General features: G+C 39.8%; 1 protein-coding gene across 1 annotated transcript in view; it reads right to left on the bottom strand.

Moving 5' to 3' along the window:
* LOC126470164 (intermembrane lipid transfer protein VPS13A-like) overlaps nt 1–27,686 on the bottom strand; it is a 762,201-nt gene that overhangs the window by 426,660 nt on the left and 307,855 nt on the right. Inside the window, exons 26-27 of the mRNA XM_050097791.1 lie at nt 24,542–24,726; nt 2,359–2,528 (exon numbers count right to left, since the gene is read on the bottom strand). Coding sequence (XP_049953748.1) covers nt 2,359–2,528; nt 24,542–24,726 — 355 coding nt within the window. The remainder of the gene's footprint in view (nt 1–2,358; nt 2,529–24,541; nt 24,727–27,686) is intronic.

A 27,686-nucleotide genomic window follows, 5' to 3' on the forward strand; every position in this document is an offset into this window, starting at 1 on the left:
AATGTAACTAAGTTGGTCTATGTGAAAGAGTATGCTGTAATCAAGTTTCAAATTTGAAGAGTTTGTCCACATGTGGAGCACCATACCTTTCAGCATGACAATGCCAGACAATACATGAGCAGTATGACATTTTCAACACTCCGATACCTTATGTTCATTGTCATTGATCATCCTCCACACAGTCTCAATTTGGCCCCATCTGATTCCAAAACTTAAAGTACACCTTCAAGAAGTTCACTATGATAGTGATGTAGTAGTACAAGAAGATATGAGGCTGTGGTTCCAACAACAAAATCAATCCTTCTACAATGATGATATCAACAAACTCCTCTCTCATTGGGAGAAGTGTGTTCATTGCCAGGGTGGCTATGTTGAGAAATAAATATGTAGACATGATGAATAAAAATGTAGAATGTTAATAACATTTGTTTTTTAAGAAGCTTTATGGGTTTCCAGGTAAAAAATCTGGAGGCATTACTTTTCAGTATGCCATACTAAATTTAAAAAGACCACCAACAGTTTCATGATAGATTACAGTGGAAAGAATTTCAAACTTTATTTCTCTATCACTGGATTGTGAGGCATGATTAGTGCTACAGTCCTAGATCCCATTCTTTTGAAGAAATGATTGATAGGATGCAATAACTTCCACTTTTTGGAAATTATTTTACTAAAAAACCTAAAAATGTTCCATTGGCTACATAGGATGCAATGTACTTCTAGTATGATAAAGGTTCCTTTATTCTTAAATGACAGACTAAAAAGATGGGGAAAATAAAGCAATGTACATAAACATAGAAATTAAACACAACAATGAAATGATAACTAATCTTGAAGCTTTAATGACCACTTTCAATAACTTGTTTCCAAGTATAGTGGAAGTAATGGTTAAAAATAACCCAAACACAAAATATCAACCAGTAAACAAGTGAATTCCCATGTGCACAGAGTCAATGTTAATTCGCACAGTCGCTAAAGATGATGTGAAAGATCTCAGTGGTTAAAAAAATTCTAATGGAGTTGGTTGTGATGACATTCGATGCATAATATTGCAGAACCACTAACCCACTTCTGTGACTGTTCTTTACAGGAAAGTACTTTTCCAGAGTCACTGAAAATCTCAAAAATAATTCCTATTTTCTAAGAAAAGGTGAAAACATAAGTGATAAGTTATCAGGCTCTCACAATTTCATCCTGCTTCTCTCTAGTACTTAAAAAACTTATCCATAAAAAATGGGCTTCAGTGACAAAACAAGGTGTATGGTACTAAGTGTTTCTCAGCTTTAGAATCAACAAACCTACAGAAATGGCTGTATATGAGTACATTAGTACAACAGCAGATCTTTTGGATACAAAACAATGCACTACAGGTATATTTCTAGATCTGTCAAAGGCAGGTATAGTGGATCATTAAATATATCTGAAAAAACTGAACAGTGTGATGCCAGAGGACTGGCAAATAAATGGATTGCATCATATCTAAGTAACTGCATACAGAAGGTCACCAGGATGTACACAGACAAGTAACTCAATTCAGTAACTGAAATTCTATCTGGAAGTGAAACAGTCAAGCAAGATGTGCCCCAGGGCTCAATACTGTGGTTTCTGCTATTCTGCCTGTATAGCAGTGACTTGAGCCTGAATGAAGATGCTCAAAGAACAATTACATCTGCATATAACACAACTGCACTATTCAAAGAGGACAACATATTAGCTGTGAATTTTGCTACTGAACAACTCAGCAATGGCGCTATAAACAACAGACTAATCACCAAAACCGGAAAGATTGTTTACATGAGCTTCTACACCACACAAAATACAAATTTCTCTCAACCACTTGTAACAGTAAACAAGAAATATATAGCAGCTAACTCTGAATTCAAATTCTTGGGTATGTAGTTAAGAGATAATCTAAAATGAAATAAACATATTGAGCAGGTAAATGCTAAAATAAGTACTGGCTGCACTGCCTCCAGTATGCTGCTGACATGTAATAGCCACAAAACAGTTCCATACTAAGCATTCACACAGGCTCACCTAAGATACAGTGTGATATTCTGGGTAATTCTACAGTTGCTCATAGCACTTTTATAATCCAGGAGAGCATCATAAGAATCATTAACTGAAACAAAACTAGACATTCTTGCAACCCCATTTTCAAAAAGCACTGAATCTGAGAATAAATTATGGTCAAAATACTTGGCAACTACTACATAATAAACCATCTTTGATTTTTTGTATAACAGTGTTTATAATGATATTAGGCTGTACTTATAAGTTTTATCTTTCATGCATTATTCTCAGATACTTCAGCTGTATTTTAAATGAAATAGGAGGTGAAAAACCAAATAAACTCACTTCTTTATAATAATGCTGTTATCAGGTCGAATATCCTCCAACAAGAAACATTGAAGGCACATTTTTAACTGTAAACTGTGGTCTGAATATGTGTCAACAGATATTGTTGCCTCTCCAACAGCCAGCTTGCATAGTCCATGGTTCATGTCACGTACAGGAGAGCTAAGTATCTGTAAAGCACACAGACAAAATTTACGTTATAACTGGAATGGAACATGTGGTAAGTAAAGGACTCATATTACACTGAGGTAACAAAAGTCATGGATTACCTCCTAATATCATGTTAGACCTCCTTTTGCCCACAGTAATGCAGAAACTCGATGTGTCATGGACTCTACAAGTTGTTGGAAGTCCCCTGCAGAAGTGTTGAGCTATGCTCCTAGACCAATCCATTATTGTGAAAGTGTTGCTGGTGCAGGACTTTGTGATGAACTGGCCTCTTAATTACATCCCATAAATGTTCAGTGGGATTCATGTTGGACAATCTGCGTGGCCAAATAATTCACTCAAATTGTCTAGAATGTTCTTCAAACCAACCATGCACATTTATGGGTCAGTAACATCACATTGTTTTTTGGGAACATGAGGTCCATGAATGGTTGTAAGTGCTCTCCAGCTAGCTTAACATAACCATTTCCAGTCAATGATTGGTTGAACTGGACCAGAAAACCCAGTCCATTTCATGTAAACACAGCCAACACCATTATGGAGCCACCACAAGCTTGCACAGTGCCTATTTGACAACTTGGGTCCATGGCTTCATGGGGTCTGCACCACACTCCAGCCCTACCATCAGCTCTTGCCTACTGAAATTGAGACTCATCTGACCAGGCCACAGTTTTCCAGTTGTCTAGGTTCCAACTGCTATGGTCACAAGTCAAGGAAATGTGCTGCAGTTGATGTCGTGCTGTCAGCAAAGGCACTCGCATTGGCTGTCCACTGCCATAGCCCATTAATGCCAAATTTTGCCACACGGTCCTACTGGATACATTCATCATACATTCCACATTGATTTCTGCAGTTATTTCCCATAATATTACTTGTCCGTTGGCACTGACAGCTCTACGAAAACTCTGTTGCTCTTGGTTGTTATGTAAATGCCACCAGCCACTGTGTTGCCCATGCTGAGAGGTAATGCCTGATATTAGATTTTCTCAGCACACTATCGCCATTGTGGATCTCAGAATGTTGAATTACCTAATGATTTGCAAAATGGAACACCTCATTCATCTAGCTCCAGCTATCACTTTGTGTTCAAAGTCCGTTAATACCTGTTGTGTAGCCATAATAACAAAGGACACATTTTCACATGAATCACGTGAGTACATACAACAGCTCTGCCAATGAACCTCCTTTTTATACTTTTTCTCCATGATACTACTGCCATCTTTATATGTGCATATTTCTATCCCATGACTTTTTTACCAAGCAAGGTGGCGCACTGGTTAGCACACTGGATTCACACACGGGAGGACAATGGTCCGACCCACAACCAGCCATCCACATTTAGGTACTCCATAATTTCCCTAAATCACTTCTGGCAAATGCCAGGATGGTTTCTTTCATAGGACATGACAGATTTCCTTCCTCATCCTTCCCTAATCCAAGCTTGTACTCTGTCTCTAATGACCTCATTGTTGACTAGACGTTAAACACTAATCTCTCCTCCTCCATAACTTTTTGTCACCTCAGTGTATGTCTGACAGCTGATGAACATAGTAAGCTGTTTTAATCTCTATGTTTATGTCCTAAACAAACATGAAGGACTGTAGAAAGACTCCCAATAGTAGGTTCCTTTTATTTCTTACAGATGTCACATCACCAGTACAACAACACATAATAGATTCTAGTTTAACCAAATTTTGAGAGAAAAATAGCCAATTTGCTTTACAAAAGTTCACAGTACTGAAATTTTTTGTACAAATATTTAACTATTAAGTTCACATACTCTCTTTTTATGGGTACCAATGAATGAAGGTCCTTTGTTTTCATGACCTCTTAGAAAAAGTGAAAATAACTACACTGTATATGTACAGTAGTATTTCTGCCATTTTTTAAATTGAGAAGATACATGTAAATATTGTCAAAAGCTTGCCATCATTTTTTCTCAAACAATACAATTACACACATACCGTGGAACAATGTTCTACCCATTGAATTAGTGCCTCAAGTAATGCAACACGAAATAGTCTTAAGAAACACTTTAATGTACTGTTCTTTAATACACTAATGTTAATCAGAACATGTTTTGTTTTACGATAATTCTTATCCACTGCACATTTTACCTCTATACATTAATTTGAAAAACAAAACCATTAATTGTTGTTTGTCAGACTGGTGGTCATAATGTTATGACACTACCTGAAGATAACACATACAGAGCAGCTTGAAATGCCATGGACATGCCAGAAGTGGCAGCAACTCTGATGAGAACAGCAACTGCAGCTTCAAATTCAGTGTGGGATAGCAGAGTCATATCTTCATGTACCTCCTCAGAAGAAGACAGCAATACATTATTATTCTCTTTTGTACAATTAGCAGAAATGATGACTGGTTCTTCAGCAACACAGTTGTCATCAACCAGGTGTAAGCCTGTAGACAGCAGCATCAAAATCCAAAATTGTATCCACACACATTATGAATAAGTTCAAATGTTGGATCATCAGTTTCCTGTTCAGATTCAGTGGCATTATCAGATACTGTCCAGGCCTTCTTAAAACAGTTAGTTTGGTGTATGTTATAACTTCACCCGATGCAGCAGATATGTTGCGAACAGCTTTCAAGTACATTCCAATGTGAAGCTGTTTCTTGTAGTCTGAATGCACTGAAAACAGACTTAACAAGTCAGCATATGTATTTATGCTTCATTAAAGGGATTAATCCTTAATCCAGTGACTGCATACAGCTCATGGTATTAGCTGGTAAAAAGACAACTTCTATGTTCCAGAAGCTCCAGGTCATCAAATGTGTTAGCTGGTAAGAATACAACTTCTATGTTCAGAAGCTCCTGGTCAACAAACTTATGTGCAGAGCAGTGATCCAAAGTTAACAAGAGTCGTATCTTCATGTACCTCCTCAGAACATGACAGCAATACATTATTATTCTCTTTTGTACAATTAGCAGAAATGATGACTGGTTCTTCAGCAGCACAGTTGTTATCATCAACCAGGTGTAAGCCTGTAGACAGCAGCATCAAAATCCAAAATTGTATCCACACACATTATGAATAAGTTCAGATGTTGGATCATCAGTTTCCTGTTCAGATTCAGTGGCATTATCAGCTACTGTCCAGGCCTTCTTAAAACAGTTAGTTTGGTGTCTGTTATAACTTCACCCGATGCAGCAGATATGTTGCGAACAGCTTTCAAGTACATTCCAATGTGAAGCTGTTTCTTGTAGTCTGAATGCACTGAAAACAGACTTAACAAGTCAGCATATGTATTTATGCTTCATTAAAGGGATTATTCCTTAATCCAGTGACTGCATACAGCTCATGGTATTAGTTGGTAAAAAAACAACTTCTATGTTCCAGAAGCTCCAGGTCATCAAATGTGTTAGCTGGTAAGAATACAACTTCTATGTTCAGAAGCTCCTGGTCATCAAACTTATGTGCAGAGCAGTGATCCAAAGTTAACAAGAGTCGTATCTTCATGTACCTCCTCAGAACAAGACAGCAATACATTATTATTCTCTTTTGTACAATTAGCAGAAATGATGACTGGTTCTTCAGCAGCACAGTTGTTATCATCAACCAGGTGTAAGCCTGTAGACAGCAGCATCAAAATCCAAAATTGTATCCACACACATTATGAATAAGTTCAGATGTTGGATCATCAGTTTCCTGTTCAGATTCAGTGGCATTATCAGCTACTGTCCAGGCCTTCTTAAAACAGTTAGTTTGGTGTCTGTTATAACTTCACCTGAAGCAGCAGATATGTTGCGAACAGCTTTCAAGTACATTCCAATGTGAAGCTGTTTCTTGTAGTCTGAATGCACTGAAAACAGACTTAACAAATCAGCATATGTATTTATGCTTCATTAAAGGGATTATTCCTTAATCCAGTGACTGCATACAGCTCATGGTATTAGTTGGTAAAAAGACAACTTCTATGTTCCAGAAGCTCCAGGTCATCAAATGTGTTAGCTGGTAAGAATACAACTTCTATGTTCAGAAGCTCCTGGTCATCAAACATATGTGCAGAGCAGTGATCCAAAGTTAACAAAATATTTCTCTTCCTTACAGTCATTTGTCATCAAACCTTTAAGATCCATCTACGGAAGAGATATTTGATCATCCAGGCTTTCTTGTTATTCTTGTAGTGAACTGGCAGACTGAATAGACTGATATTTTTAAAACAATGTGGGTTTTTGTATTTTCCAATCACTAATAGTTTGAGCTTCACAGAACCATATGAATCACAACCCAAGATCACTGCCAGTCTATCCTTGCTATTTTTTTCATTCATGACATTTTTTGTTCTTGACATTTGGTTTTTTTGGGGGGGGATCAAGTTATAGGAATGCAGACTTCATCCATATCAAACACATCTCTTTGGTTATACAAATGAGAGAGCTTGGATTGAAGTTCCTGTTCCCTCTCATTGACAATGTGCTAAATGAGCAGCTTTCCAGACGTTCTGACTTGAACTTATTACTGATGAGAAAGTATACTTCAGGATTTGAAAGCCTTCTGCAAGTTGTGTTTTAGTTTTCTCTCCACTTTCAACCATATGTAGAATCTGTTGTTTAGTTTTAGCATCAGAGCATTATGAGCTCATTTCTGTTTCAGGAGTGTTGCAAGTGATGGAGCAACAGGAAAACAACACATTTAGTGTTCACTCACAAACAGACAAAGAGCTCTCTGGACTGTTACTTGCTGTGCATGGTCTGAAGTACAGCCATTCTCTTGTCACTGCCTTGTGTTTTACACAGTATAAGTGACACAGTAGCAGCAAGGAAGCAATTGGGCCACTGTTGTGAAATTACAGTATAGTGCATTATTAGGAATGATTATGTAAAGTGCCAAATGAAAAACACCCTAGGACACAGCACTATGTGTGGAAAAAAAGTGAAGTTCATCAAACATCTTTATTTGTTAATATTTTTACACGAAATTTTGATCATCTTCAAAGTATTCTCCATGAGCACAATGCACTTCCTCGAACGATCCTTTCATTGTTCAAAACAGTTTTTAAATTCACTTATCGGGTTGTTCTTTATACCTTCCAGTGATTTTTGTTTTAATCATCCACAAGGGCAAAACACTTTCCTTTTATGTCCCTTTTGAGTCTGAAGGACAAAAAGAAATCACAGTGAGCAGAGGAGAGGACAATCGGTGTCATGCCATTTTTGATCAAAAAGTGCTTTAAATGAGAGGGCGGTGTGGGCCGGTGTGTTGTCATGATGGAAGAACCAGTTGCCTGTAAGCCATAGATCTGTCCTTTTCTTTCAAATACTCTCCCTCAATCTTTTCAAAACCTCTTAATGTCTGACTTCACTTGGCGACCTTTTTTCAGACGAGGAGAGCCACTTTTCTTCCACTGGCTTGATTGCTGCTTTGTTTCAGGGTTGTATCGATAGCACCACAATTCATCACCAGTAATCATCTTGGAAAAAAAATTCAGGGTCTTCTTTGAGCTGATTTTAAAGCTAAAAACATGCCTGAAGTCAATGCTCCCTTTGTTCATCTGTGTGAAGGTGAGGGACAAATTTGGCTGCAACCCTTCTTACGTGCAAATCTTCAGATGAAATCATCTGAATTGAGCTCTCTGTTATTCCAGACATGTCACAGAGTTGATCAATGGTTTGGCGATGATCTTCACGAATGAGGGCATTGATTTTGTCGACATTTTTGTCACTTCTTGACATTGAGGGGTGTCTTGAACAGGACTGGTCTTCAATTGACATTTCTCCATTTTTAATATGTGAAAACCACTTGTAGACTCTGGATTTACTTAGGGCAGCATCCTCATAAGCAGTCTTAAGCATTACAATAGTTTCTGCGGGTGATTTCCCCAACAGAAAACAAAATTTCACAGTCACACATTGCTCTCAACAATCTGCCAACACATTTTTACTGAAATGGGAAACATTGTTTTACTAAAAAGCTCTCACAGGTGAACCGATGCACTCACAGTGACAGAACATCACATGCTGACTCAGGTGGTGTGACCAGAACGAACACCTGGTTGAACAATGGGTTGCCTCACTCACCCTCCCCAGCACAGCCCAATACCCATTACTTTTGGGTCCCCCCTTGTATGTACATACTTTTTTGAGCTAGATGAAGAACAGGATATGGAACATGTAATGAGGGAACCAAATTTCAGTTTTTAGTATGAATTGTTCAACATTCACTTTAAGCATTAGATTTTTCAATGCAATTTGACAGGGATCAAACAGCTAGTACCAAGTTTCCAGTTTATGTGATTTCAAAGTAATGAGGGTATATTGTATGTGTGTAGTCTAGTAATATTTTGATTATATGAGGCAGACTACTCCTTTTCATTTGTACAAAACAAATTTTTTCTAATAAATATATACAGAAGTAGCAATATTTGGCTATTTAAATACTTTAGTACACATATACTACTTACATAACATTTTGTGGCATTTTTAAAGGACTCAAAGAGAAACTTATATACATTATTATGTAACTGAAGATACAAATGTAATACTCATCCACAAAATGTGTTGTTTGGACATCACACAATCAGGAACCTCAAGATCACAATAATTTCCGAGGAGATAACCAATCACTTCAACCTAAGTTCTCACAGACCTCAAATTATATAACACCAAGGAAAAAATGAAGGCCCTATAAAATACAAAACCAGGATAGGGAAATAAGAAAGCAAAGAGGAATTTATAAAGTTCATACCAAGATGACGGGCAGTTTCAGAACCTACTTGCAATGTTACACAGTCTCACAGAAATTGAAATAAACTGCTCAAAAACATTTTGCATCACCTGCATATCTGCAGCCAAGTGTGGGTTAGATTCAAGTTGAGTAGGGGATGAAACTCAAAAACTAAAACAATAACTTTATTATGAAATGAAAGCAAGACAATAACTGTAATTACAGCTTTCAGTTCCAAAGTGCACATCCCTCCACATCTGTGAAATCAAAATTTGCTGCTTCATATCATTCCATATACTCTCACTCATGTAGTAATCTGCCATTTACTACACCTATTGCCCACGTCTGACATAAGTCGGGCCACTATGGCAAGCATAGCGGGGGGCTAAAATTCAAACAGCAACTACCCAAGGCAATCTCCATGGGTAGACCAGTCACTGGCCACCATCACCTGGTTCACCATATGTGCACAGCACAACACCAAAGACACCTAATGAGGATAGCATCTTCATACAGATCAGCATGTGCCCCCGGGCCCTCAGGTGTGAATGTATTTGGTACATGAGTACTGTTTGCATTGTGTTCTTGTTCCTGTCACTCCATGACCCTCACTACTTGCATTGGTTGTGTCACTCGATGATCCAATAAATTTTTATTTCTTTTATGACCATGTGTTTCCTTGGGTTTCTAGTTAGAACACAAGTAGCAACAGGTGAGGGTTGAATTTTTGCATGTTTTGATTTCTGTGATTTTTCTGCATTTGGCTCTTCCACAAAGGCTTTACTCAAGTCACTTCAGCAACAACAGCAGGAGCATACGGCCATATTCGAATGGTTGCTGGTTACACTGAGCCATACTCCACTGCCAGTTGCTCACCCACCATTATTCCCACCCTATGATGAATTGTTGGAAGATTAGGACACCAATGAGAAGTAGCTTAGTCAACATTTTGTGGTGTTCCAAGCAACTGGCTAAGGGGTCTATAGAGCTCTTTTTCTTATTCTGGATATCTCCTCATGGGTATCAGTTACTGTACCAATTAGCTTATCTGCAGGAACCAGAGTTGTTTTCATTTGATGATATGTGTAGTTCCCTGTCCTCCTATCACCACAAGTATAGGCATCTGATCCGTGCACTTGTGAAATTCAACCAATGTCACAAACAGCTGCAGAAATCTTATTGCACTTAAGTGGCCAGCTCTGCATCCTGAGTCATAAGTGTAGGTTCATCAGGACTAATTCTCACGAGTCTTATGCAGACACTAAGGTCTGAAATGATACCATTCATTCAGCCCCAGATGAAGAGGTGAATCAAAGTGCCCTTCAGCTTGAAGACTCTAAGCTGAAAGAGATTTTGAATATTGCACAGTTGTTCAAGGTCTCCCATGATTTGGGCCACAAATTAGAGACCTGGAGTGATTTTGCCACTGTTCATAGAATGCAGCCTCAGTGCATGGAGGCTAGTATGCTGCAGAACACAGAGATAGCCACAGTACAAACAAGCAATCCGGGCCAATGCAGACGTCAGGAACAGTGAACACCACTTCCTACATGCCCCTCTTGTTTCACACAACACAAGCAGGTGGCCTACCCCAAGTGGTGGTCCTCTTGCAATCAAGGCATAAAACAAAAGTCACATAACAGTGGTATGTCAATCTCTAAACCCCACCCCTCACCTTTTCCCCAGGAGTCACTGCTGGAATCACTGGAAGTTGATATTCATACTGTTTTGTCATTATGTTCGCTGTTGTCTGCAGTCTGGAACAAACTTTTAATTGAAGTGCAGGTGATGGATAAGCCATTAATATGACAAGTCAACATGGGGGGATGTCATGTTCCTGCTCAACTGCCAGACATACGCCAGGCTTGGGACCGCACCGCTGGCGTTTGTTGAGTGTCAATTGGTAAGCTATAACAGACACTAGATTCCTATTTTTGACAAATTCATGACCAAAGGAATTTACATGTCATTTGTCAATTCTATTACATATTTTGTGGCCCTTGATGACCATCAAGAAGCTGTCAAGTCAGCTTTGGTTGCATGCCAACTTCAAGGTCATTATGAATGCACAGTAAGTCATAGCTACTTACCCCTTGCCTGACCTGGAGCAGTTGCTCTCAATGTTGGTTGGGGTCAATTCGTCAATTTTCTTTCTTTATTTTTTTTTATTTTATTTATTTTTTTTTTTTTTTAACTTGAGTTGGCCGGAACTACCTTCAGATTCTGTTGGATGAGGAATCAAAACAGTTGCTTATGGTTTATATGTCTTTCCGTCTTTATCAATATCAGTGGTTAATTTTTGGGTTCACTAATGTACCTGCCATTTTTAACCCTTTCGCCACTACATTGTGTGCCAAGAATGAATTTGTTATGGCTGTACTGCTCTCCAAATGCTGGTGCTTGTGCTGAGAAACAAAAATTTGATTCTTGCCCATCTTACCGTCTGATTACTTAACTCAATGAAGAACTGAATTTCTTTCTTTCTTTCTTTTTTTTCCCCCCACATCATTGTTACCACACTGCATCAGATTATGTAAAACACTGCATGAAATTTGAAAGATTTTAGCTGATACACTGCAGTGTATGAAACATAGATAAGATATTGAAATGTTATTTAAAATTGAGAGCAGAATGATGTCTCATTCTGTTCTCAAATTGTTGACTTTTATATCCATTCGATGATCACATGTGAGGCTCCAAGTTTGGTCCACATGGATTTGCTGGCTGTATATCAAATTAAGTAAAACATCACACCAAATTTTAAAGAGTTTGCAGAGGTAAAAACACATTGTGTATGGTTGAATTTAGCTTGTACATTGTAATGTATGCAATGTAAATAAGATATCAAAATTTTATTTAAAATTGAGGGCAGAATGATATCTCTTTTTATTCTTGAGTTATTGATTTTTATATCTGGTGGACAGTTGTGCAAGACACACCCATTTCCATCCCTGCACATAACAAATCATGTGGTCATAACAATTGTCATACTTCATAAATGGGTCAAGATATCAAAACAGGGTTTTTTGCAAATGATGGCATGTAAAGAGGCATGTATGTTGTATGCTAAATAATCAACACATCTCAATTCACCAAGGTATGGAAGTAATCTGTCTGCAGCAGTTATAGGATGACGGAACAGGATGAGTAAACATGTCAGTATTGCTTTAAGGAAACTCAGGGGCCATGTTTGAATATGTCTTCAGCACCTGGAGAATGGTGGAGCATGACAAGATAACTCATCCACAGCAGTTAAATGGTTAAACTTTTTTTAGATCAGGTTATGACAGTTGTCCCTCACTGTGTTAGCTATCTTTGTGATATCATTGTAACTGTCTCACTTTTTCCAGCCTTCCACTGTTTATTTGGATCATGAAATTTCCCAGCAGGGCATGTACCCAACACACCAACACATAGCAACTATTACAGGTTTGCTCTGTCTAATCTATAACTTCCGGCATTCCTTGGTGAAGTTACGTACTATCACAAGTTTATTCCAAGAGCAGGTACTACCAACTACACCTTCCATCTGTTGCTTTGGAAACATGTTCCTTTAGTTTGGTCTGCAGCTTGTAGGCATGATTATGTGCAGTTTAATGATAGTCTTTTCTTCACACCATGTCTTAAAACATTTCAACCCAGCAAGCATCTGGTTCTGGCCACAGACCATCCAACAATGGGCTAAGGAGATTCCCGGTCCATTGCTATTCAGAGGGCTCCAAACAGCCTATCACTTTTGCCTTGAAAACCCTCATTCTGGCTCAGCAACATTATTCTCAGGTGGAAAAAGCTCTTGTTATTGTCTATGCTTAAAAAAATTTCACATGTTCTTCTATGGCGCTAAATTTCATTTAATTACTGACTATAAGCCCTTCGTTTCCCTGTTTATCCCACCAGTGTCCTTACTGAGCAAAGCCATTCATCATCTTTAGCACTGGGCTTTGTTCTTATCCTAGTACAATTATGAGATGCACTTTTATCCCCCATAACATTAGAAAGTACATGCCTTATCTCGCCTCCCCTTGGCCCTGACCCCTCATTTGACTAGGAAGAGCTGCTTTGTTTTCAGCTGGATACAGAGGCAAGGTACACAGTGCATGGCTTCCACATTACCAGTTCCCATGTGGCAATAGACCCGGTGCTCTGGCAGGCCATATGCATGATACGACAGGTATGGCCTGACTGAGTTCTGAGTCTGGCATTGGACCCGCTTGGTAGCTTTTATGCACTATACCAATGCCCCTCTCTTTTGGATGATGTTATTCTCCTGTCAATGGAAGGGTTCCCTCCCTGCATTGTGATTCCAGCAGCTCTGCATCAGGAAGTCCTTCGCTTATTACATCAGCGACACTGGAGGACCTCTCACACAAAACTGCTGGCATGCCATCATTTTCTTTGACCAGACACCAATCAGGAGGTGGAACATCTTGTTGCAGCCTGCTGCAAGCCTTCAAATCAGCAGGCACACTGCACACTGGTGTTTTCTGGTGTTTTTTTTCCCATGACTGGCATCTATGTGACCTTGGGAAAGAATCCACAATGAGTTAGCTTGTCCTTTTTTAGACACTTCCTGGCTGTTGGCAACTAATGCTTTTTCTTGTTTTGCATCTGCTGCTGACTGTATGCCTAAAACAGCAGACATGACTGTCAAGGCCCTGTTGTAGATATTCCCCATCGAAGGCTTACCTGGCACACTGGTTTGAGACAATGCGGTGCAATATTTCAAAGACTTTTGTACAGATAACAGCGTTAACACATCATGACACCTCCCTTCCGTGTGAAGTCAAATGGCAAGATGTGATGCCTTGCCTGAACATTTGAAATGCAGTTGGACAGATAAGCAGCAGATTTCTCAGCCAAGGAGGCTCTAAAATCTGTTTAACCTGTTACAGAGTGATGCCAATTGGGGCTAAGCTGAGTTCCCGCACAGCTGTCATTCACAGACACTGCATGACCTCTTGTGTCCCCCAGGGGCATTGGTCTCATTAACATTCATGCCTGGCACACTAACTTTGGCCATAGCATTTAGACAGTGTCCTCAATGGGTTCCAGCCATCATCAACAGCCAGGGCAACTGCTGTGTCTTCATGTTTTGCTGTGTCAGGCCACCAGAACCAGTCACTTGAGCAGGATGAGCAGAGGGCCCCCTCCACGGACTGTGTGCCTGATGCCTCATTTATCATTGGCCCTGGCTTACCCGGGTGTTTTGCTGACCAAGATATCCCCACCTATCCTGGCAGTCAGGTCATCTTCAGTACCGAAGGCAGGGTAGCTCATTGTGGCAGGTGCTGGTGCCCTCCAATCCACTGAGCAGGTGCCACTGTCAGGAGGTATGGATGCAGGGTCTGCAATGCCAGGGTCTCTCCTCTTCAGTCTGCTGTCATCACTGCCCATGCTGGAGCCCGTGTTTGTGGACTCCAACACTGAGATGATCAGAGCACCATCGCTGGTCCTGTCCACCCCCTCGGTCGAGTGGACAGTGGGGATGCTTTCATCCCATTCACTTTCATCCATCCAGATGAACAGGGAACTTCTCAATCCTTCGGCTGCTGCCCCTGACACTGCCTGATACAGCATGGAAGTCTCTTCAACCACAGCATTGTCACTGATGGTGCCTGGTCCTTCCCCCAAAAAGGAAAAAGAAGTGCAGTAAACAGATGGTACTAGTGGACATAAATCAATCAGGCCACTACAGCAAACATAGTCTCAACACTCAAACAATGTACCAGAAAGTACCCAAGGTGGTCACCAGGTGCAGTTCAGTCACCGACCATCATCACTTGGTTTGCTGTGCACACACGGCACTACACCAGACACACATAACATGGACTTCATCTTTATGATTGGCATGGGCCTCCGACACTCAGGTGTAGTGTTTTCTTATTCATGTCACTCAGTGACCCAATAAATTTGTATTTCTTTTGTGGCTGTGTGTGTGCTTGTGTTCTTATTTAGAACATTCCACAACATAGATCGTAACATGCTTGGATGCTACTTGGAATGTGATGCACATGGTTGGGTTTCAAGTTGCTGTTCTAGCTTGCGACATTTTACAATAACAGTTCTCCTGAGGTCATCCATCAACTTCAGGTATGCTAAAGATTCACTGCATCTCATGATATCAGTAACACTTTTAAATAGTTTTATGTAAAGGTTGCAGAAAAAGTGTGAAACATTCAGCTCAATGGAAAAAATTAAACATATGTTTAAGATCACTATGGTGGCATGAAATTTCATGCATTTTCCCACAAAGGTCCATGTCTCCAGACACATAGCAACCCACTTTAATAATTATTTTCTAAATGTAACTGAGAAACTTTGTATAGTCAGCTCAAAAGAAAAAGTGTTGCAGCATTCGAGACAATCAGTGCCACAGGCATTCGATCAACCTGAGATCACTTAACTTCTTTCCATGAAATCATAAAAATAATTAACTGTCTTCAAAGAAAAATTCTCATGGCATTAATAACATTTCTAGTAAAATATCAAAAGCATGATTATAGATACTGTACATATTTAATGCATCATCTTAACAATGTACCTTTCTATAAGTATGCAGTTATTAGACTCTTGTTTAAGAACAGTAGTACATACATTCATTTCAGGGTTAGCTCCCATAGTGGGGTTGACAACCTAGTGTACAGAGCCCTGCCTACCCTAAGGTGTGGGACATGCTGTCTCTGGCTCCCCCGTTGGGGCCAATCCCTTCTGGTCCTCCAGGTTGCAAGTTGAACACAAGGTCGATACCACTTATCATTGTGAGTAATCTAGCAAGGAATGCCAGACTGTTCTTATATAAATGAAATGCACAAAGGAACAGGAATATGGAAATACCAGTACTAACATTTAGAACATGGAATGTTCATGCACTGCTGCAGATAGGAGTTATGGATAGTATTGTTGAAGGGATGCTAAGGTATGGACTGAAAGTTACTGCAGTTCAGTAAATGAGGTGGAAGGGAAGGGGTGAGGTTCATAAGCATTAATTCTCCCTATATTATTCAGCAGAAGATGAAAGACACAAGAAACATGGAGTTGAATTTATAACCTCCAAGAACACATGTAAATCTGTTATTGCTCTCACTTTGCATAATGAAATAATATGTACTCGTGTATCAAAGCCAAATTACACTATGTGACCTTCATGAATATATATGCTCCTATAAAGAATCAGCTGAAGATATGGTAGATGATTTCTAAGATCAGCTACAGGAGGTTTGTGACATAATACCTGAATATGACTTCAAAATAGTCCTTAACAACAATATTGCCAAACTGGGCAAAGAAAAGGCTTTCAGAAGCATGCTTTGTAAGCAAATTCTGCATGATAAAACTAGTATTAACGGTATGAGGATTGCCAAGGTTGCTTCTGTGAACAAGTTAAATGCAGTAAGTATCTGTTTCCTAAGAAAAAAAGTCTATAAAGGGCCTGAAAAATACCAGGAACAAATTGAGCAAACAAAATAGACCATATATTGGTTTCAAAGAGGTGGGTATCTGATATGGAAAATAAATGCACTTTTCAAGTAGCTAATTCTAATCTTGACCATTATCTAGTAGAAACCAAAATGAGGCAAAAACCTGCTACGGCTGCCACAGGAAACACTATCAGAGAAAAAAATGGAATATAGAACAAATGAAATATATGTCTACATCTACAGATTGAGGCACGAGTTACAAACAAAAGATGGCTAAGACCATATAGACAAAGAACGAAACGCTATTAAAAATGACATTTTGACAACAGCATATGAAATACTAAAGGAAACAAGGAAACTTCGAAATCAAGACTATTATGATGTTGAAAGTAGACAGGCAGTGGAACAGAAAAAGGAAACACAAGTGAAGTGCTTACAGCAAAATATGGCATTATATAATGAAAAAAGAATAGAGGCAGTGAAGTTATGTAGGATAAAAAAAAAAGGAAAGTCATAAGGAGAAAGATAGAAGAGATGGAAAAGCACTATCAAAGGAATGAGAGTGGAAAGTTGTATTAGAAAATTAAAAATGGTACTCAAGAACATAGACTGAAATCAGCATGGAAGGATGTTGTTGTTGTGGTCTTCAGTCCAGAGACTGGTTTTATGCAGCTCTCTATGCTACTCTATCCTGTGCATGCTTCTTCATCTCCCAGTACCTACTGCAACCTACATCCTTCTGAATCTGCTTAGTGTATTCATCTATTGGTCTCCCTCTATAATTTTTACCCTCCACGCTCCCCTCCAGTACTAAATTGGTGATCCCTTGATGTCTCAGAACATGTCCTACCAATCAATCCCTTCTTCTAGTCAAGTTGTGACACAAATTTCTCTTTTCCCCAATTCTATTCAATACCTCCTCATTAGTTATGTGATCCACCCATCTACTCTTAAGCTTCTTCTGTAGATTGAAAAACATAGGGGATAGGCTACAACCCTGTCTCACTCCCTTCCCAACCACTGCCTCCCCTTCATGCACCTCGACTCTTATAACTGCCATCTGGTGTCTGTAAAAACTGTAAATAGCCTTTTGCTCCCTGTATTTTACCCCTGCCAACTTCAGAATTTGATAGAGAGTATTCCAGTCATCATTGTCAAAAGCATTCTCTAAGTCTACAAATGCTAGAAACATAGGTTTGCCTTTCCTTAATTGATCTTCTAAGATAAGTCATAAGGTCAGTATTGCCTCACGTGTTCCAACATTTCTATGGAATCCAAACTGATCTTCTCCAAGGCAGCTTCTACTAGTTTTTCCATTTGTCTGTAAAGAATTCATGTTAGTATTTTGCAGCCATGGCTTATTAAACTGATAGTTCAGTAATTTTCACATTTGTCAACACCTGCTTTCTTTGGGATTGGAATTATTATATTCTTCTTGAAGTATGAGGGTATTTCACCTGTCTCATATGTCTTGCTCACCAGATGGTAGAGTTTTGTCAGGGTTGGCTCTTACAAGGCTATCAGTAGTTCTAATGGAATGTTGTCTACTCCCGGGGCCTTGTTTCAACTTAGGCCTTTCAGTGCTTTGTCAAACTCTTCACGCAGTATCATATCTCCCATTTCATCTTCATCTACGTCCTCTTCCATTCCCATAATATTGTCCTCAAGTACACTGCCCATGTATAAACCCTCTATATACTCCTTCCACCTTTCTGCTTTCCTTTCTTTGCTTAGAACTGGGTTTCCATCTGAGCTCTTGATATTCTTACAAGGGGTCCTCTTTTCTCCAAAGGCCTCTTTAATTTTCCTGTACTCAGTATCTATTTTACCCCTAGTGATATACGCCTCTACATCCTTACATTTGTTCTCTAGCCATCCCTGCTTAGCCATTTTGCACTTCCTGTCAATCTCATTTTTGAGACGTTTGTATACTTTCTGCCTGCTTCATTTATTTTTATATTTTCTCCTTTCATCAATTAAATTCAATATCTCTTCTGTTACCCAAGGATTTCTACTAGCCCTTGCCTTTTTACCTACTTGCTCCTCTGCTGCCTTCGCTACTTCATTCCTCAAAGCTACACTTTCTTTTTCTACTATATTTCTTTCCCCCATTCCTGTCAACTGTTCCCTTATGCTCTCCCTGAAACTCTCTACAACCTCTGGTTCTGTCAGTTTATCCAGGTCCCATCTCCTTAAATTCCCACTTTTTTGCAGTTTCATCAGTTTTAATCTGCAGTTCAAAACGAATCGATTGTGGTCAGGGTCCACATCCGCCCCTTGAAATGTCTTACAATTTAAAACATGGTTCCTAAATCTCTGTCTTATCATTATATAATCTATCTGAAATCTTCCAGTATCTGCAGGCCTCTTCCATGTATACAACCTTCTTTCATGATTCTTTAACCAAGTATTAGCTATGATTAAGTTATGCTCTGTGTAAAATTCTACCAGGCAGCTTCCTCTTTTATTCCTTGCCCCCATTCCATTTTCACCTACTACTTTTCCTTCTGTTCCTTTTCCTACTATCGAATTCCAGACACCCTGACTATTAAATTTTCATCTCCCTTCTCTAGCAGAATAATTTCTTTTATCTCACCATACATTTCATCAATCTCTTCGTCATCTGCAGAGCTAGTTGGCATATAAACTTGTAGTACAGTGGTAGGTGTGGGCTTCATGTCTATCTTGGCCACAAAAATACATTCACTATGCTGTTTGTAGTAGCTTAACCACACTCCTATTTTTTTATTCATTATTATAACTACTCTTGCTTCACCCCTATTTGATTTTGTATTTATAATCCTGTATTCACTTGATCAGAAGTTTTGTTCCTTCTGCCACTGAACTTCAATAATACCAACTATATTTAACTTTAACCTATCCATTTCCCTTTTTAAATTATCTAACCTACCTGCCCAATTAAGGGATGATCTGACATTCCACACTCCGATTCATAGAACACCAGTTCTTTTTCTCCTGATAACGACGTCCTCCTGAGTAGTCCATGTCCGGAGATCCGGATGAGGGACTATTTTACCTCCAGAATAATTTACCCAAGAAGACACCATCATCATTTAACCATAAAGTAAAGCTGCGTGCCCTCAGGAACAATTATGGCTGTAGTTTCCCCTTGCTTTCAACTGTTCACAGAACCAGCACAACAAGGCCGTTTTGGTTAGTGTTAGAAGACCATCTCAGTCAATCATCCAGACTGTTGACCCTGCAACTACTGAAAATGCTGCTGCCCACTTCAGGAACCACACATTTGTCTGGCCTCTCAACAGATACCCTTCCATCCCTCCATTGTGGTTGCAGTTGCACAGCCTTCCCACCAAATACAGGGTCCATGGTTCTTGGGGAGGGGGCGGGGGGTGGTATGAAGGATAAAGAGTGAAATTTGCTGACACATAAACAAGGTGTTCTGAACGGATGGAAAGAATACTTCATAGGAATTCTGGAGGGCAATCCTGTCAGAAGTGAGCAGCCACTTTAGAGGAAGTACAGAATATAGTGCACTGATTAAGAAACTACAATGCACCAGAAAGTGATGGAATAACTGCAGAACTGTTGAAAACTGGAGAAAGTGGTCTACATAAGTGAATCCACAAACTTATGAGGCTGATGTGGAATCAGGAAAGAATCCCAGAAGAGTAGACCTTGGGTGTAATCCAACCAATACATAAGAAGGAAACAAGGCTTTGTTATTCAAATTATTGAGGAAATGCCCTGCTGAATGTAGCCTATCAGATTCTTGTTGGTGTTATCTACAACAGACTAGTTCCATATGCAGAAGAGATTTTGGGAGAATATCAGTGTAGATTACAGCCTGACAAGTCATCAACAGATCACATATTTGGCTGAGGGAAATAGATGAAAAGGCATATGACTATAATACTGAGCCTCATAACCTCTATGTAGACTTCAAACAAGCCCTTGATAGCATACGTGCCGACTTTTGAAAAGGGCTATCACTAAAACCCACGCACACCAAAAAATCTAATGCTTTTCGACATACCCCAGCTTGATGGAAATAATAATACTTCTGGGCTGCAAAATACAATACTTCATGCTTTAAATAGTATACTTCAATGAAATCACATCTACATACATCACATGCCAACCATTCGTAGATGAACATAACAGTCAAGAAGAAATCCATGTTAAACAGCAGCAGGTGAATATTGACTTGGAGCTACACAACAGGATTTCCTTCAAAAATTAAGCAGATATGAAATAATTGAAAAAAGCTTTAAACAATAAAACTTGTTTAACGTAACACAGATTAGAAATAATATAATACACACTGCAAATCACATGCAAGTTCAACTTCATAAAGTCATAGTTGTGGCCTTTTCAGCTTCCTGCAAAAAGTCTTGAGAAAATGTGTTGTCACAACAAGGACCAAAACACTTGGTCTTCAAGATAGAAATAGACCCCAGAGATTAATGGGACATGGATGATGTAACTCTGTTATATTTTTCTTCACAAGGCTGAAAACACGTTCACATTCTGCATTGCTATTGGGTGTGGTGAGAATAGAGAGCATTACTCTAGAAATTCCATTTTACTTAAGAAGTCCGTAGGCTCCACAAATTCTTGATATTTTTGCCCAATTGGAATCACTTGCAGGATCATGATTTGCAGCCAAAGTGTCATCTACTTGAAAAGCAGTGAACTGCACCTGCAGCTCATTCACCACCTCATCTGTAGTTTCATTCTCTTTCTTGCATAACATGATAGGAAACTGTTCCAAAGAAAATTAATAGAAGAAAATTGTTCATCTTCAAATTTGTCTCACCTAGCAGCTTGTGCATGCATAACACATCATCCTTGAGTTGAAACTTGTTGATGATGCTGTCTCAGGCAGTACAAAAGTAGTTTCTCCATGATAAAAATAAAAGAGACTTATCTGTATCCTTCAGATCATCAACTAAGTTCGAAGTCTGAAAGCCAATAATAAACCCATCATCACTTCTCTCATTTTGAATCTAGCTGTACTCAAGTTCAAGTGACAATGGGCTTTTGACCAATTTGGGCTTAACAAACTTGGTAAACAACTGCTTTAGCAAATCCATTAGAAGTTCTAATAAAAAGTGAATATGTGAGGAAGAAATCTGAAGTGCAATATTCAATTTGTCAAATACAGGAATAGGCACATGTAGGAAAGTGCAAAAGGCCTTGTTCAAGTTTGAGGACAGGAACATTTTCTTCTGATACTCTTTGGATCCACTTTGTGCAACTCTAGGTATTCTGAAAGATGCCAAGCTCATGGAAATGTTTTGGGTACACAATGTTACATCCTCCTTGAAGAAAAAAAGAAGCAGATCCCATTGGTCCAGCAGTCTATCCAAATACCTGCCTGAAGATAACCACCTAGTACATACATGCATCAGAATTTTTTTGGCTCTTTATTGTGCAAGTTCTGAAATTTCTGAAGACATTCTTTTCTTTTGACACTCTTCTCTAAGAAATAAAATATATCAACAAGGATCTCATTCATTTTAAGTGGTAATCTTCCAGCACCTTTTTCACTGCTAGGCTAATCTGGTGTCAAATGCAACCTATGAAGGCAGTACCTGGTTGAACTTCCTTCAGCACTGATGAAACACCATTTTTGTGTCTTATCATAACAGGAGCATTGTCGGAGCAGAAAGCCACACAGTTTTCAGTTAGTATGTTATGAGAATTCAGCTGTGATAACATCAGGTTACCTATGTTTCACACTGTTTAGTCCCTGTGTAATGCTGGTACTGATAGCACAGTGCTCTCTACTTTTTCCTGTGGAATATCACAGAATGTAACAACAAAAGGATACAGCTTGGCATTTGCAACATTGATTCCATCCATTGCCAAAGCAGATGGTCCATTCTGAAGGCACTTAACAACTTTGGATGACGCATTTTCTGCATTTTTATTTACAATGTATGTTGTTTTTGTGCAACCACAGCTACATTTCTTTGCAACTTCTGATGTAGGAAACGTGTTTTTAAATAAAGTACCTGCACGATCAGCTGCACTTAAGGGCGCATTGTGTTCCACCAAAAAGGAAGTAAACAGAGACTTGGCCCTGATTACATCACTGTCAAATTTTCCAGACTTGGCAGAAAAGGTGTTGATTTTCTTGTTATCTTCCTTTGAATAATACAACTTACATGTTTACCACACTTAACATGATTACTTAAATTGTTTCTTCCACCATGTGGAATATTAATATCACACCCACATACCATGAAAAAGGTAAATTTTTCTCCCTTTCTTGATTTTAGTATGCACAGAAAATCAACAGAATAGGATTCTTTAAATATATGGAAGAACAGTTTCTTGTTGGATTTATTCATGAATCCTACAGTAGGAATAAAGCATATGAAAATGTCTGAGACCAAAAGTACTGAAACATCAAAAGGAACCTGGATCACTGAATGTCACATAAAATTATAACATAAATACTGAAGGCAGTTAAACACTTCATTGAAACATGTCAAAGCACACAGTCTTAAACCATTAAATGAACACAAAGTGAACTTCATGAATAAAGAATGGGCACATGGTAAACACACACACACACACACACACACACACACACACACACACACACACACACACACACACAGATAGAATGAATGTAATTATTCCACATGAGGTTAAAGAATATGGGTTAAATCACAACAAGCAAATGGAATGGAACAAAGAATTTGCAGAGCAGGGCATGTCGACACAGAAGAGCTGTTATCCTACTTTAAATTCAATTCAAATGATGACAGTTAAAAATACCAATCATATCAAAGAGTGAGTTATTGACTATCGTAGACTTGCCTTTGACCCATGCAAACAATCAATTGCATGGAAGTGGGTGATTACTGAATGTTAATTTTTCAGATTTTTGTCCACAAAGTCATAAAATGACACCATCCATCCATAAAACAATAAAAGGCTCCAATTTCTGTAAATTTTATGCATAAAAAATATAATGTGGCATGTTAGTGATAGTCTTAATATGGTAAAAATACTGAATGATTTTCTATTGCTTGGATGTGAATTCGGAGGTGCTGACTGGACAGAGGAAGGGGAAACTGTTCAATGGAGGGTGTGGGGCCATAGTGTTACCAGAGACTGAGACCAGGATGATTACGGAAGCAGAGGATGTGTTGTAAAGATAACTCCCATCTACATAGTTCAGAGAAGTAGGTGGTGGAGGGAAGCATCCAGTTGGCCCAGGCTGTGAAACAGCCATTTAAATTTAGGATGGCATGCTCAGCTGCATGTTGTGCCACTGGGTGGTCACCTTTGTTAGGTTATGCCACCAGGTGGTCTACTTAGTTCTTTTCAATATTTTGTTGGTGAACATTCATCCTGCTGACGAGATGGTTGGTAGTCATACCAACATAAAACGCTGTTCAGGGTTTGCAACAGAGTTGGTATACGACAAGCCTGCTTTCATGGGGTAGTCTAAGCCTGTGACAAAACTGGAGCAGGTGGTGCTGGGTGGATGGTTTGGGCAGTCCTTGCACCGTGGTCTACCATAGAAACATAGTCCCTCTGGCAAGGGGTTGGGAGTGGGAGTTGCCTAGTCCATCCCTTTGCCACCAATTAAATTAAGCACATAAAATGCATTCATATATGAACATAATACTTAGCAGCTCTTGTCTGATTATCAGTAACAATGCAATACATTCCCATTAAAACATGGCTATGGAGTATGTTCCTAGGAATTATTCACAGAATTGTTTTGTTATTAAACACTCAAAAGGATAATTTTCAAATTATTAGACCTTGTCTTGCCTGAAAACAACTTAATACTTTTGTTATTAATGAGAAAATGCGTATCTAGCACTTGGGAAAAGTTCATGCTGAATGCTGGCAGAAGAAGTATTTGAACAAGAAATGTAATGAATGTTTCATTCTTACTTCATCCATATCACTGAAGAGACGAAGCTGTATGCCCTCCAGATTCAGACGAATACTAACTTCATGGCGACTGTGTTCACTTTGGTTAAAAAATGCTTGAAGCTTCCTCACTGTGGAGTCTTCATTGTGATCAGTTGGAGTAGGAGGTTCGAGTGGTGATGGTGGATGAGAATTAAGGTGCGTATCTGTTAACAAATTGAGCAAATAGATCATTAAAGCTGAAGCATTCAGTTGTAAGACTTTCATAACATTGATTAAACTTATGTTGACATATTGTATATCCTTAGATCTTTCAAATTAGCAGTTCATAAGGAACTAATCTACAGAGATTTTTTTGGAGATACTTCATACTCTTATCAATAACAAATGGAAAAATCATCGTACTTTTGCAACAGTTCAATATTACGCATGTTCCATGTGGTGTCACCGCCAGACACCACACTTGCTAGGTGGTAGATTAAATCGGCCGCGGTCCATTTAGTACATGTCGGACCCGCGTGTCGCCACTGTGTGATCGCAGACCTAGCGCCACCACAAGGCAGGTCTCGTGATACGAACAAGCACTCGTCCCAGTTGTACGGACGACCTCGCTAGCGACTAGATGTACGAAGCCTTTCTCTCTCATTAGCCGAGAGACAGAATAGCCTTCAGCTAAGTTAATGGCTACGAACTAGCAAGGCGCCATTAGCCTTACAGTGATTGTAATTAAAGTCTCCTGTGTATAGTCAAGAGCGATGTACCACAATTATTGATTAAAGATAAGTATTAATCCAGCTACGTACTTTTCTTCATAGTATTAATTACGTAGCCTGTTCCAGTACTTGACGCCCGTCGGCGTGTGTGTGTACGCGTGCCTTTCTTTCGGCTACCCGTCACTGTGGACTGGCTGCCTTGTCAGTCCACTTCATTGGCGACGAGTTAAAGTATTCTTTCTGATTGCTTACATTTACTTGTGTCATGGCTTCGCCAGATGTACTGTCCGAATTTTATCGCTTGCAGAATCAGCAGACGCAGGCGTTATTGGATGCCCTTGGACAGCTCGTCCAGGGTCAACGTGCCATTCAAACCGATGCGGCCGCCGCCGCTTCACCGGTACCGCAGCCACAACCTGCCGTTGCACCGCCTTTTAGGCACTACGACCCGAACCACGAGTCCTGGCAAGAGTGGTCCTGCCAGTTTGCCTTCCACCTCGCCGCCTACAGAATTCAAGGTAATGAGCGGCAGCCGTTTTTGCTTTCTTGTGTCGGTGTGTCCACTTACCGTGTGATAGTGAAATTGTTTCCCCGACGCGACGTAGCCACTCTGTCCTACGAGGAAATTTTGTCTGCTTTAGATGCCTATTTCAAAGAAACAGTTAATGTGGTTGCAAAACGGTATACGTTTTTTCGTACAAAACGTACGGCCGGTCAAACTAATAGGGAGTGGGTAGCAACATTGCAAGGACTTACTAGGGAGTGTTCTTTTGACTGTGACTGTGGTCTTTCTTATTCAGATACAATGGTACGTGATGCAATTGCACATAACGTTTCTGATGTTCGCAACTTTTGAAACTAGTAAATCCCTCCCTTCAACAAGTGATAGACATATTGGATAGACAGGACACACTTGACTGTGCTCAGGAATCTTTTGAAACTTCGCCAGCAGTGTGTAACATTAACCGGCCCGCCGGGCGAGCTGTGTGACCCGGTCAACTGCCCTCGCGCAAACAAGCGCAGCTGCCGCCGCGCTTTAAGCCACGTGTGCCGCGCCAGCCCACAAATGCAGTGAAATCATGCCCGCGGTGTGCTACTAGACATTCGCGTGAACATTGCCCGTCACGCCAAGCTATTTGCTTTTTCTGCCATAGGAAAGGACATGTTCAAAGTGTTTGCCAGAAAAAGCTCAGATCAGAAAATCACAATCATTCCAGGCCCTTTGCTTCACGCCGGAATCGAACCAAGGACACTCAGGATCGTGGACCTTCGCCCATGGACATTCATGTAGTTAATTCCGATTCGTCCAGTGCCACTTTCTCTAACAGTGACTGTGTTCGTCCCACAAAAACTGTGCGTCGACGTCGCCGGAAATCACGTCAATTAGCAAGTGATTCTGTCCCAGTGTCTATTCCTATTGCACAAAACAGTCGCTCTTGTCGTCAGCAGGACAGTAAACTTTTTGTAGATTTGGACTTTAATGGCAAGGTCATACCATTCCAGCTCGATACCGGAGCTGCAGTTTCATTGCTCAATCACGACACGTACAAACAACTGGGCGCACCTCCGTTGCGTTCCGCAAATGTTAAGCTAACCACATATTCAGGACAGAAAATTCCTGTGTTAGGACAGTGCAGCCTTCTTGCAACATACAAGGGACAAACAAAACTTGTGTCATTTTACGTTCTTCGTTCTTCTACTGCCGTGAACTTGTTTGGTTTAGATTTATTTCAGTTGTTTAACATGTCTATAGTAAATCAGGTCCTATCAGTGAATCAGACTGTGCCTTCAGACAGTGTTTCTCGCTTATGTGACAAATTTGCAGACATTTTTGCACCAGGCTTAGGTTGCGCTAAAAACTATGAAGCACATTTGGAACTGAAGGTCAACGCGCAACCGAAATTTTTCAGAGTGCGCAATGTTCCCCACGCATTGCGTGATGAGGTCGCAAGAACATTAAACGATCTAGAATCACAGGGTGTCATTGAACGTGTGCAAGCTTCTCTCTGGGCCTCACCCTTAGTAATTTTGCCAAAACCTTCCGGAAAATTGAGACTTTGCGTGGACTTCAAGGCCACAGTGAATCCACAACTAGTGACTGCTACTTTTCCTTTGCCCCGCCCGGAAGATCTTTTTGCTAAACTGTGCCCGGGAAAATATTTTTCGAAGTTGGATCTAGCCGATGCGTATTTGCAAATACCTGTGGACGACGAATCCCAGCGCGTGTTGGTGGTTAACACGCATCTTGGATTGTACCGATTCAAAAGACTGCCATTCGGGTGTGCATCCGCCCCTGCATTGTTTCAGCAATATTTACAAATTATTTGTGCGTCGGTCCCTACTGCAGCAAACTATCTGGACGATATAGTGATCTCCGGACAGACAGAAGAAGATCATCTTGCGAACCTACGAACATTATTTCAGGTCTTGCGGCAAAATGGTCTTCGCTTGAG

The sequence above is a fragment of the Schistocerca serialis genome, chromosome 3 (genome assembly GCF_023864345.2).
Source record: "Schistocerca serialis cubense isolate TAMUIC-IGC-003099 chromosome 3, iqSchSeri2.2, whole genome shotgun sequence".
NCBI classification, from domain to species: Eukaryota; Metazoa; Arthropoda; class Insecta; order Orthoptera; family Acrididae; genus Schistocerca; species Schistocerca serialis.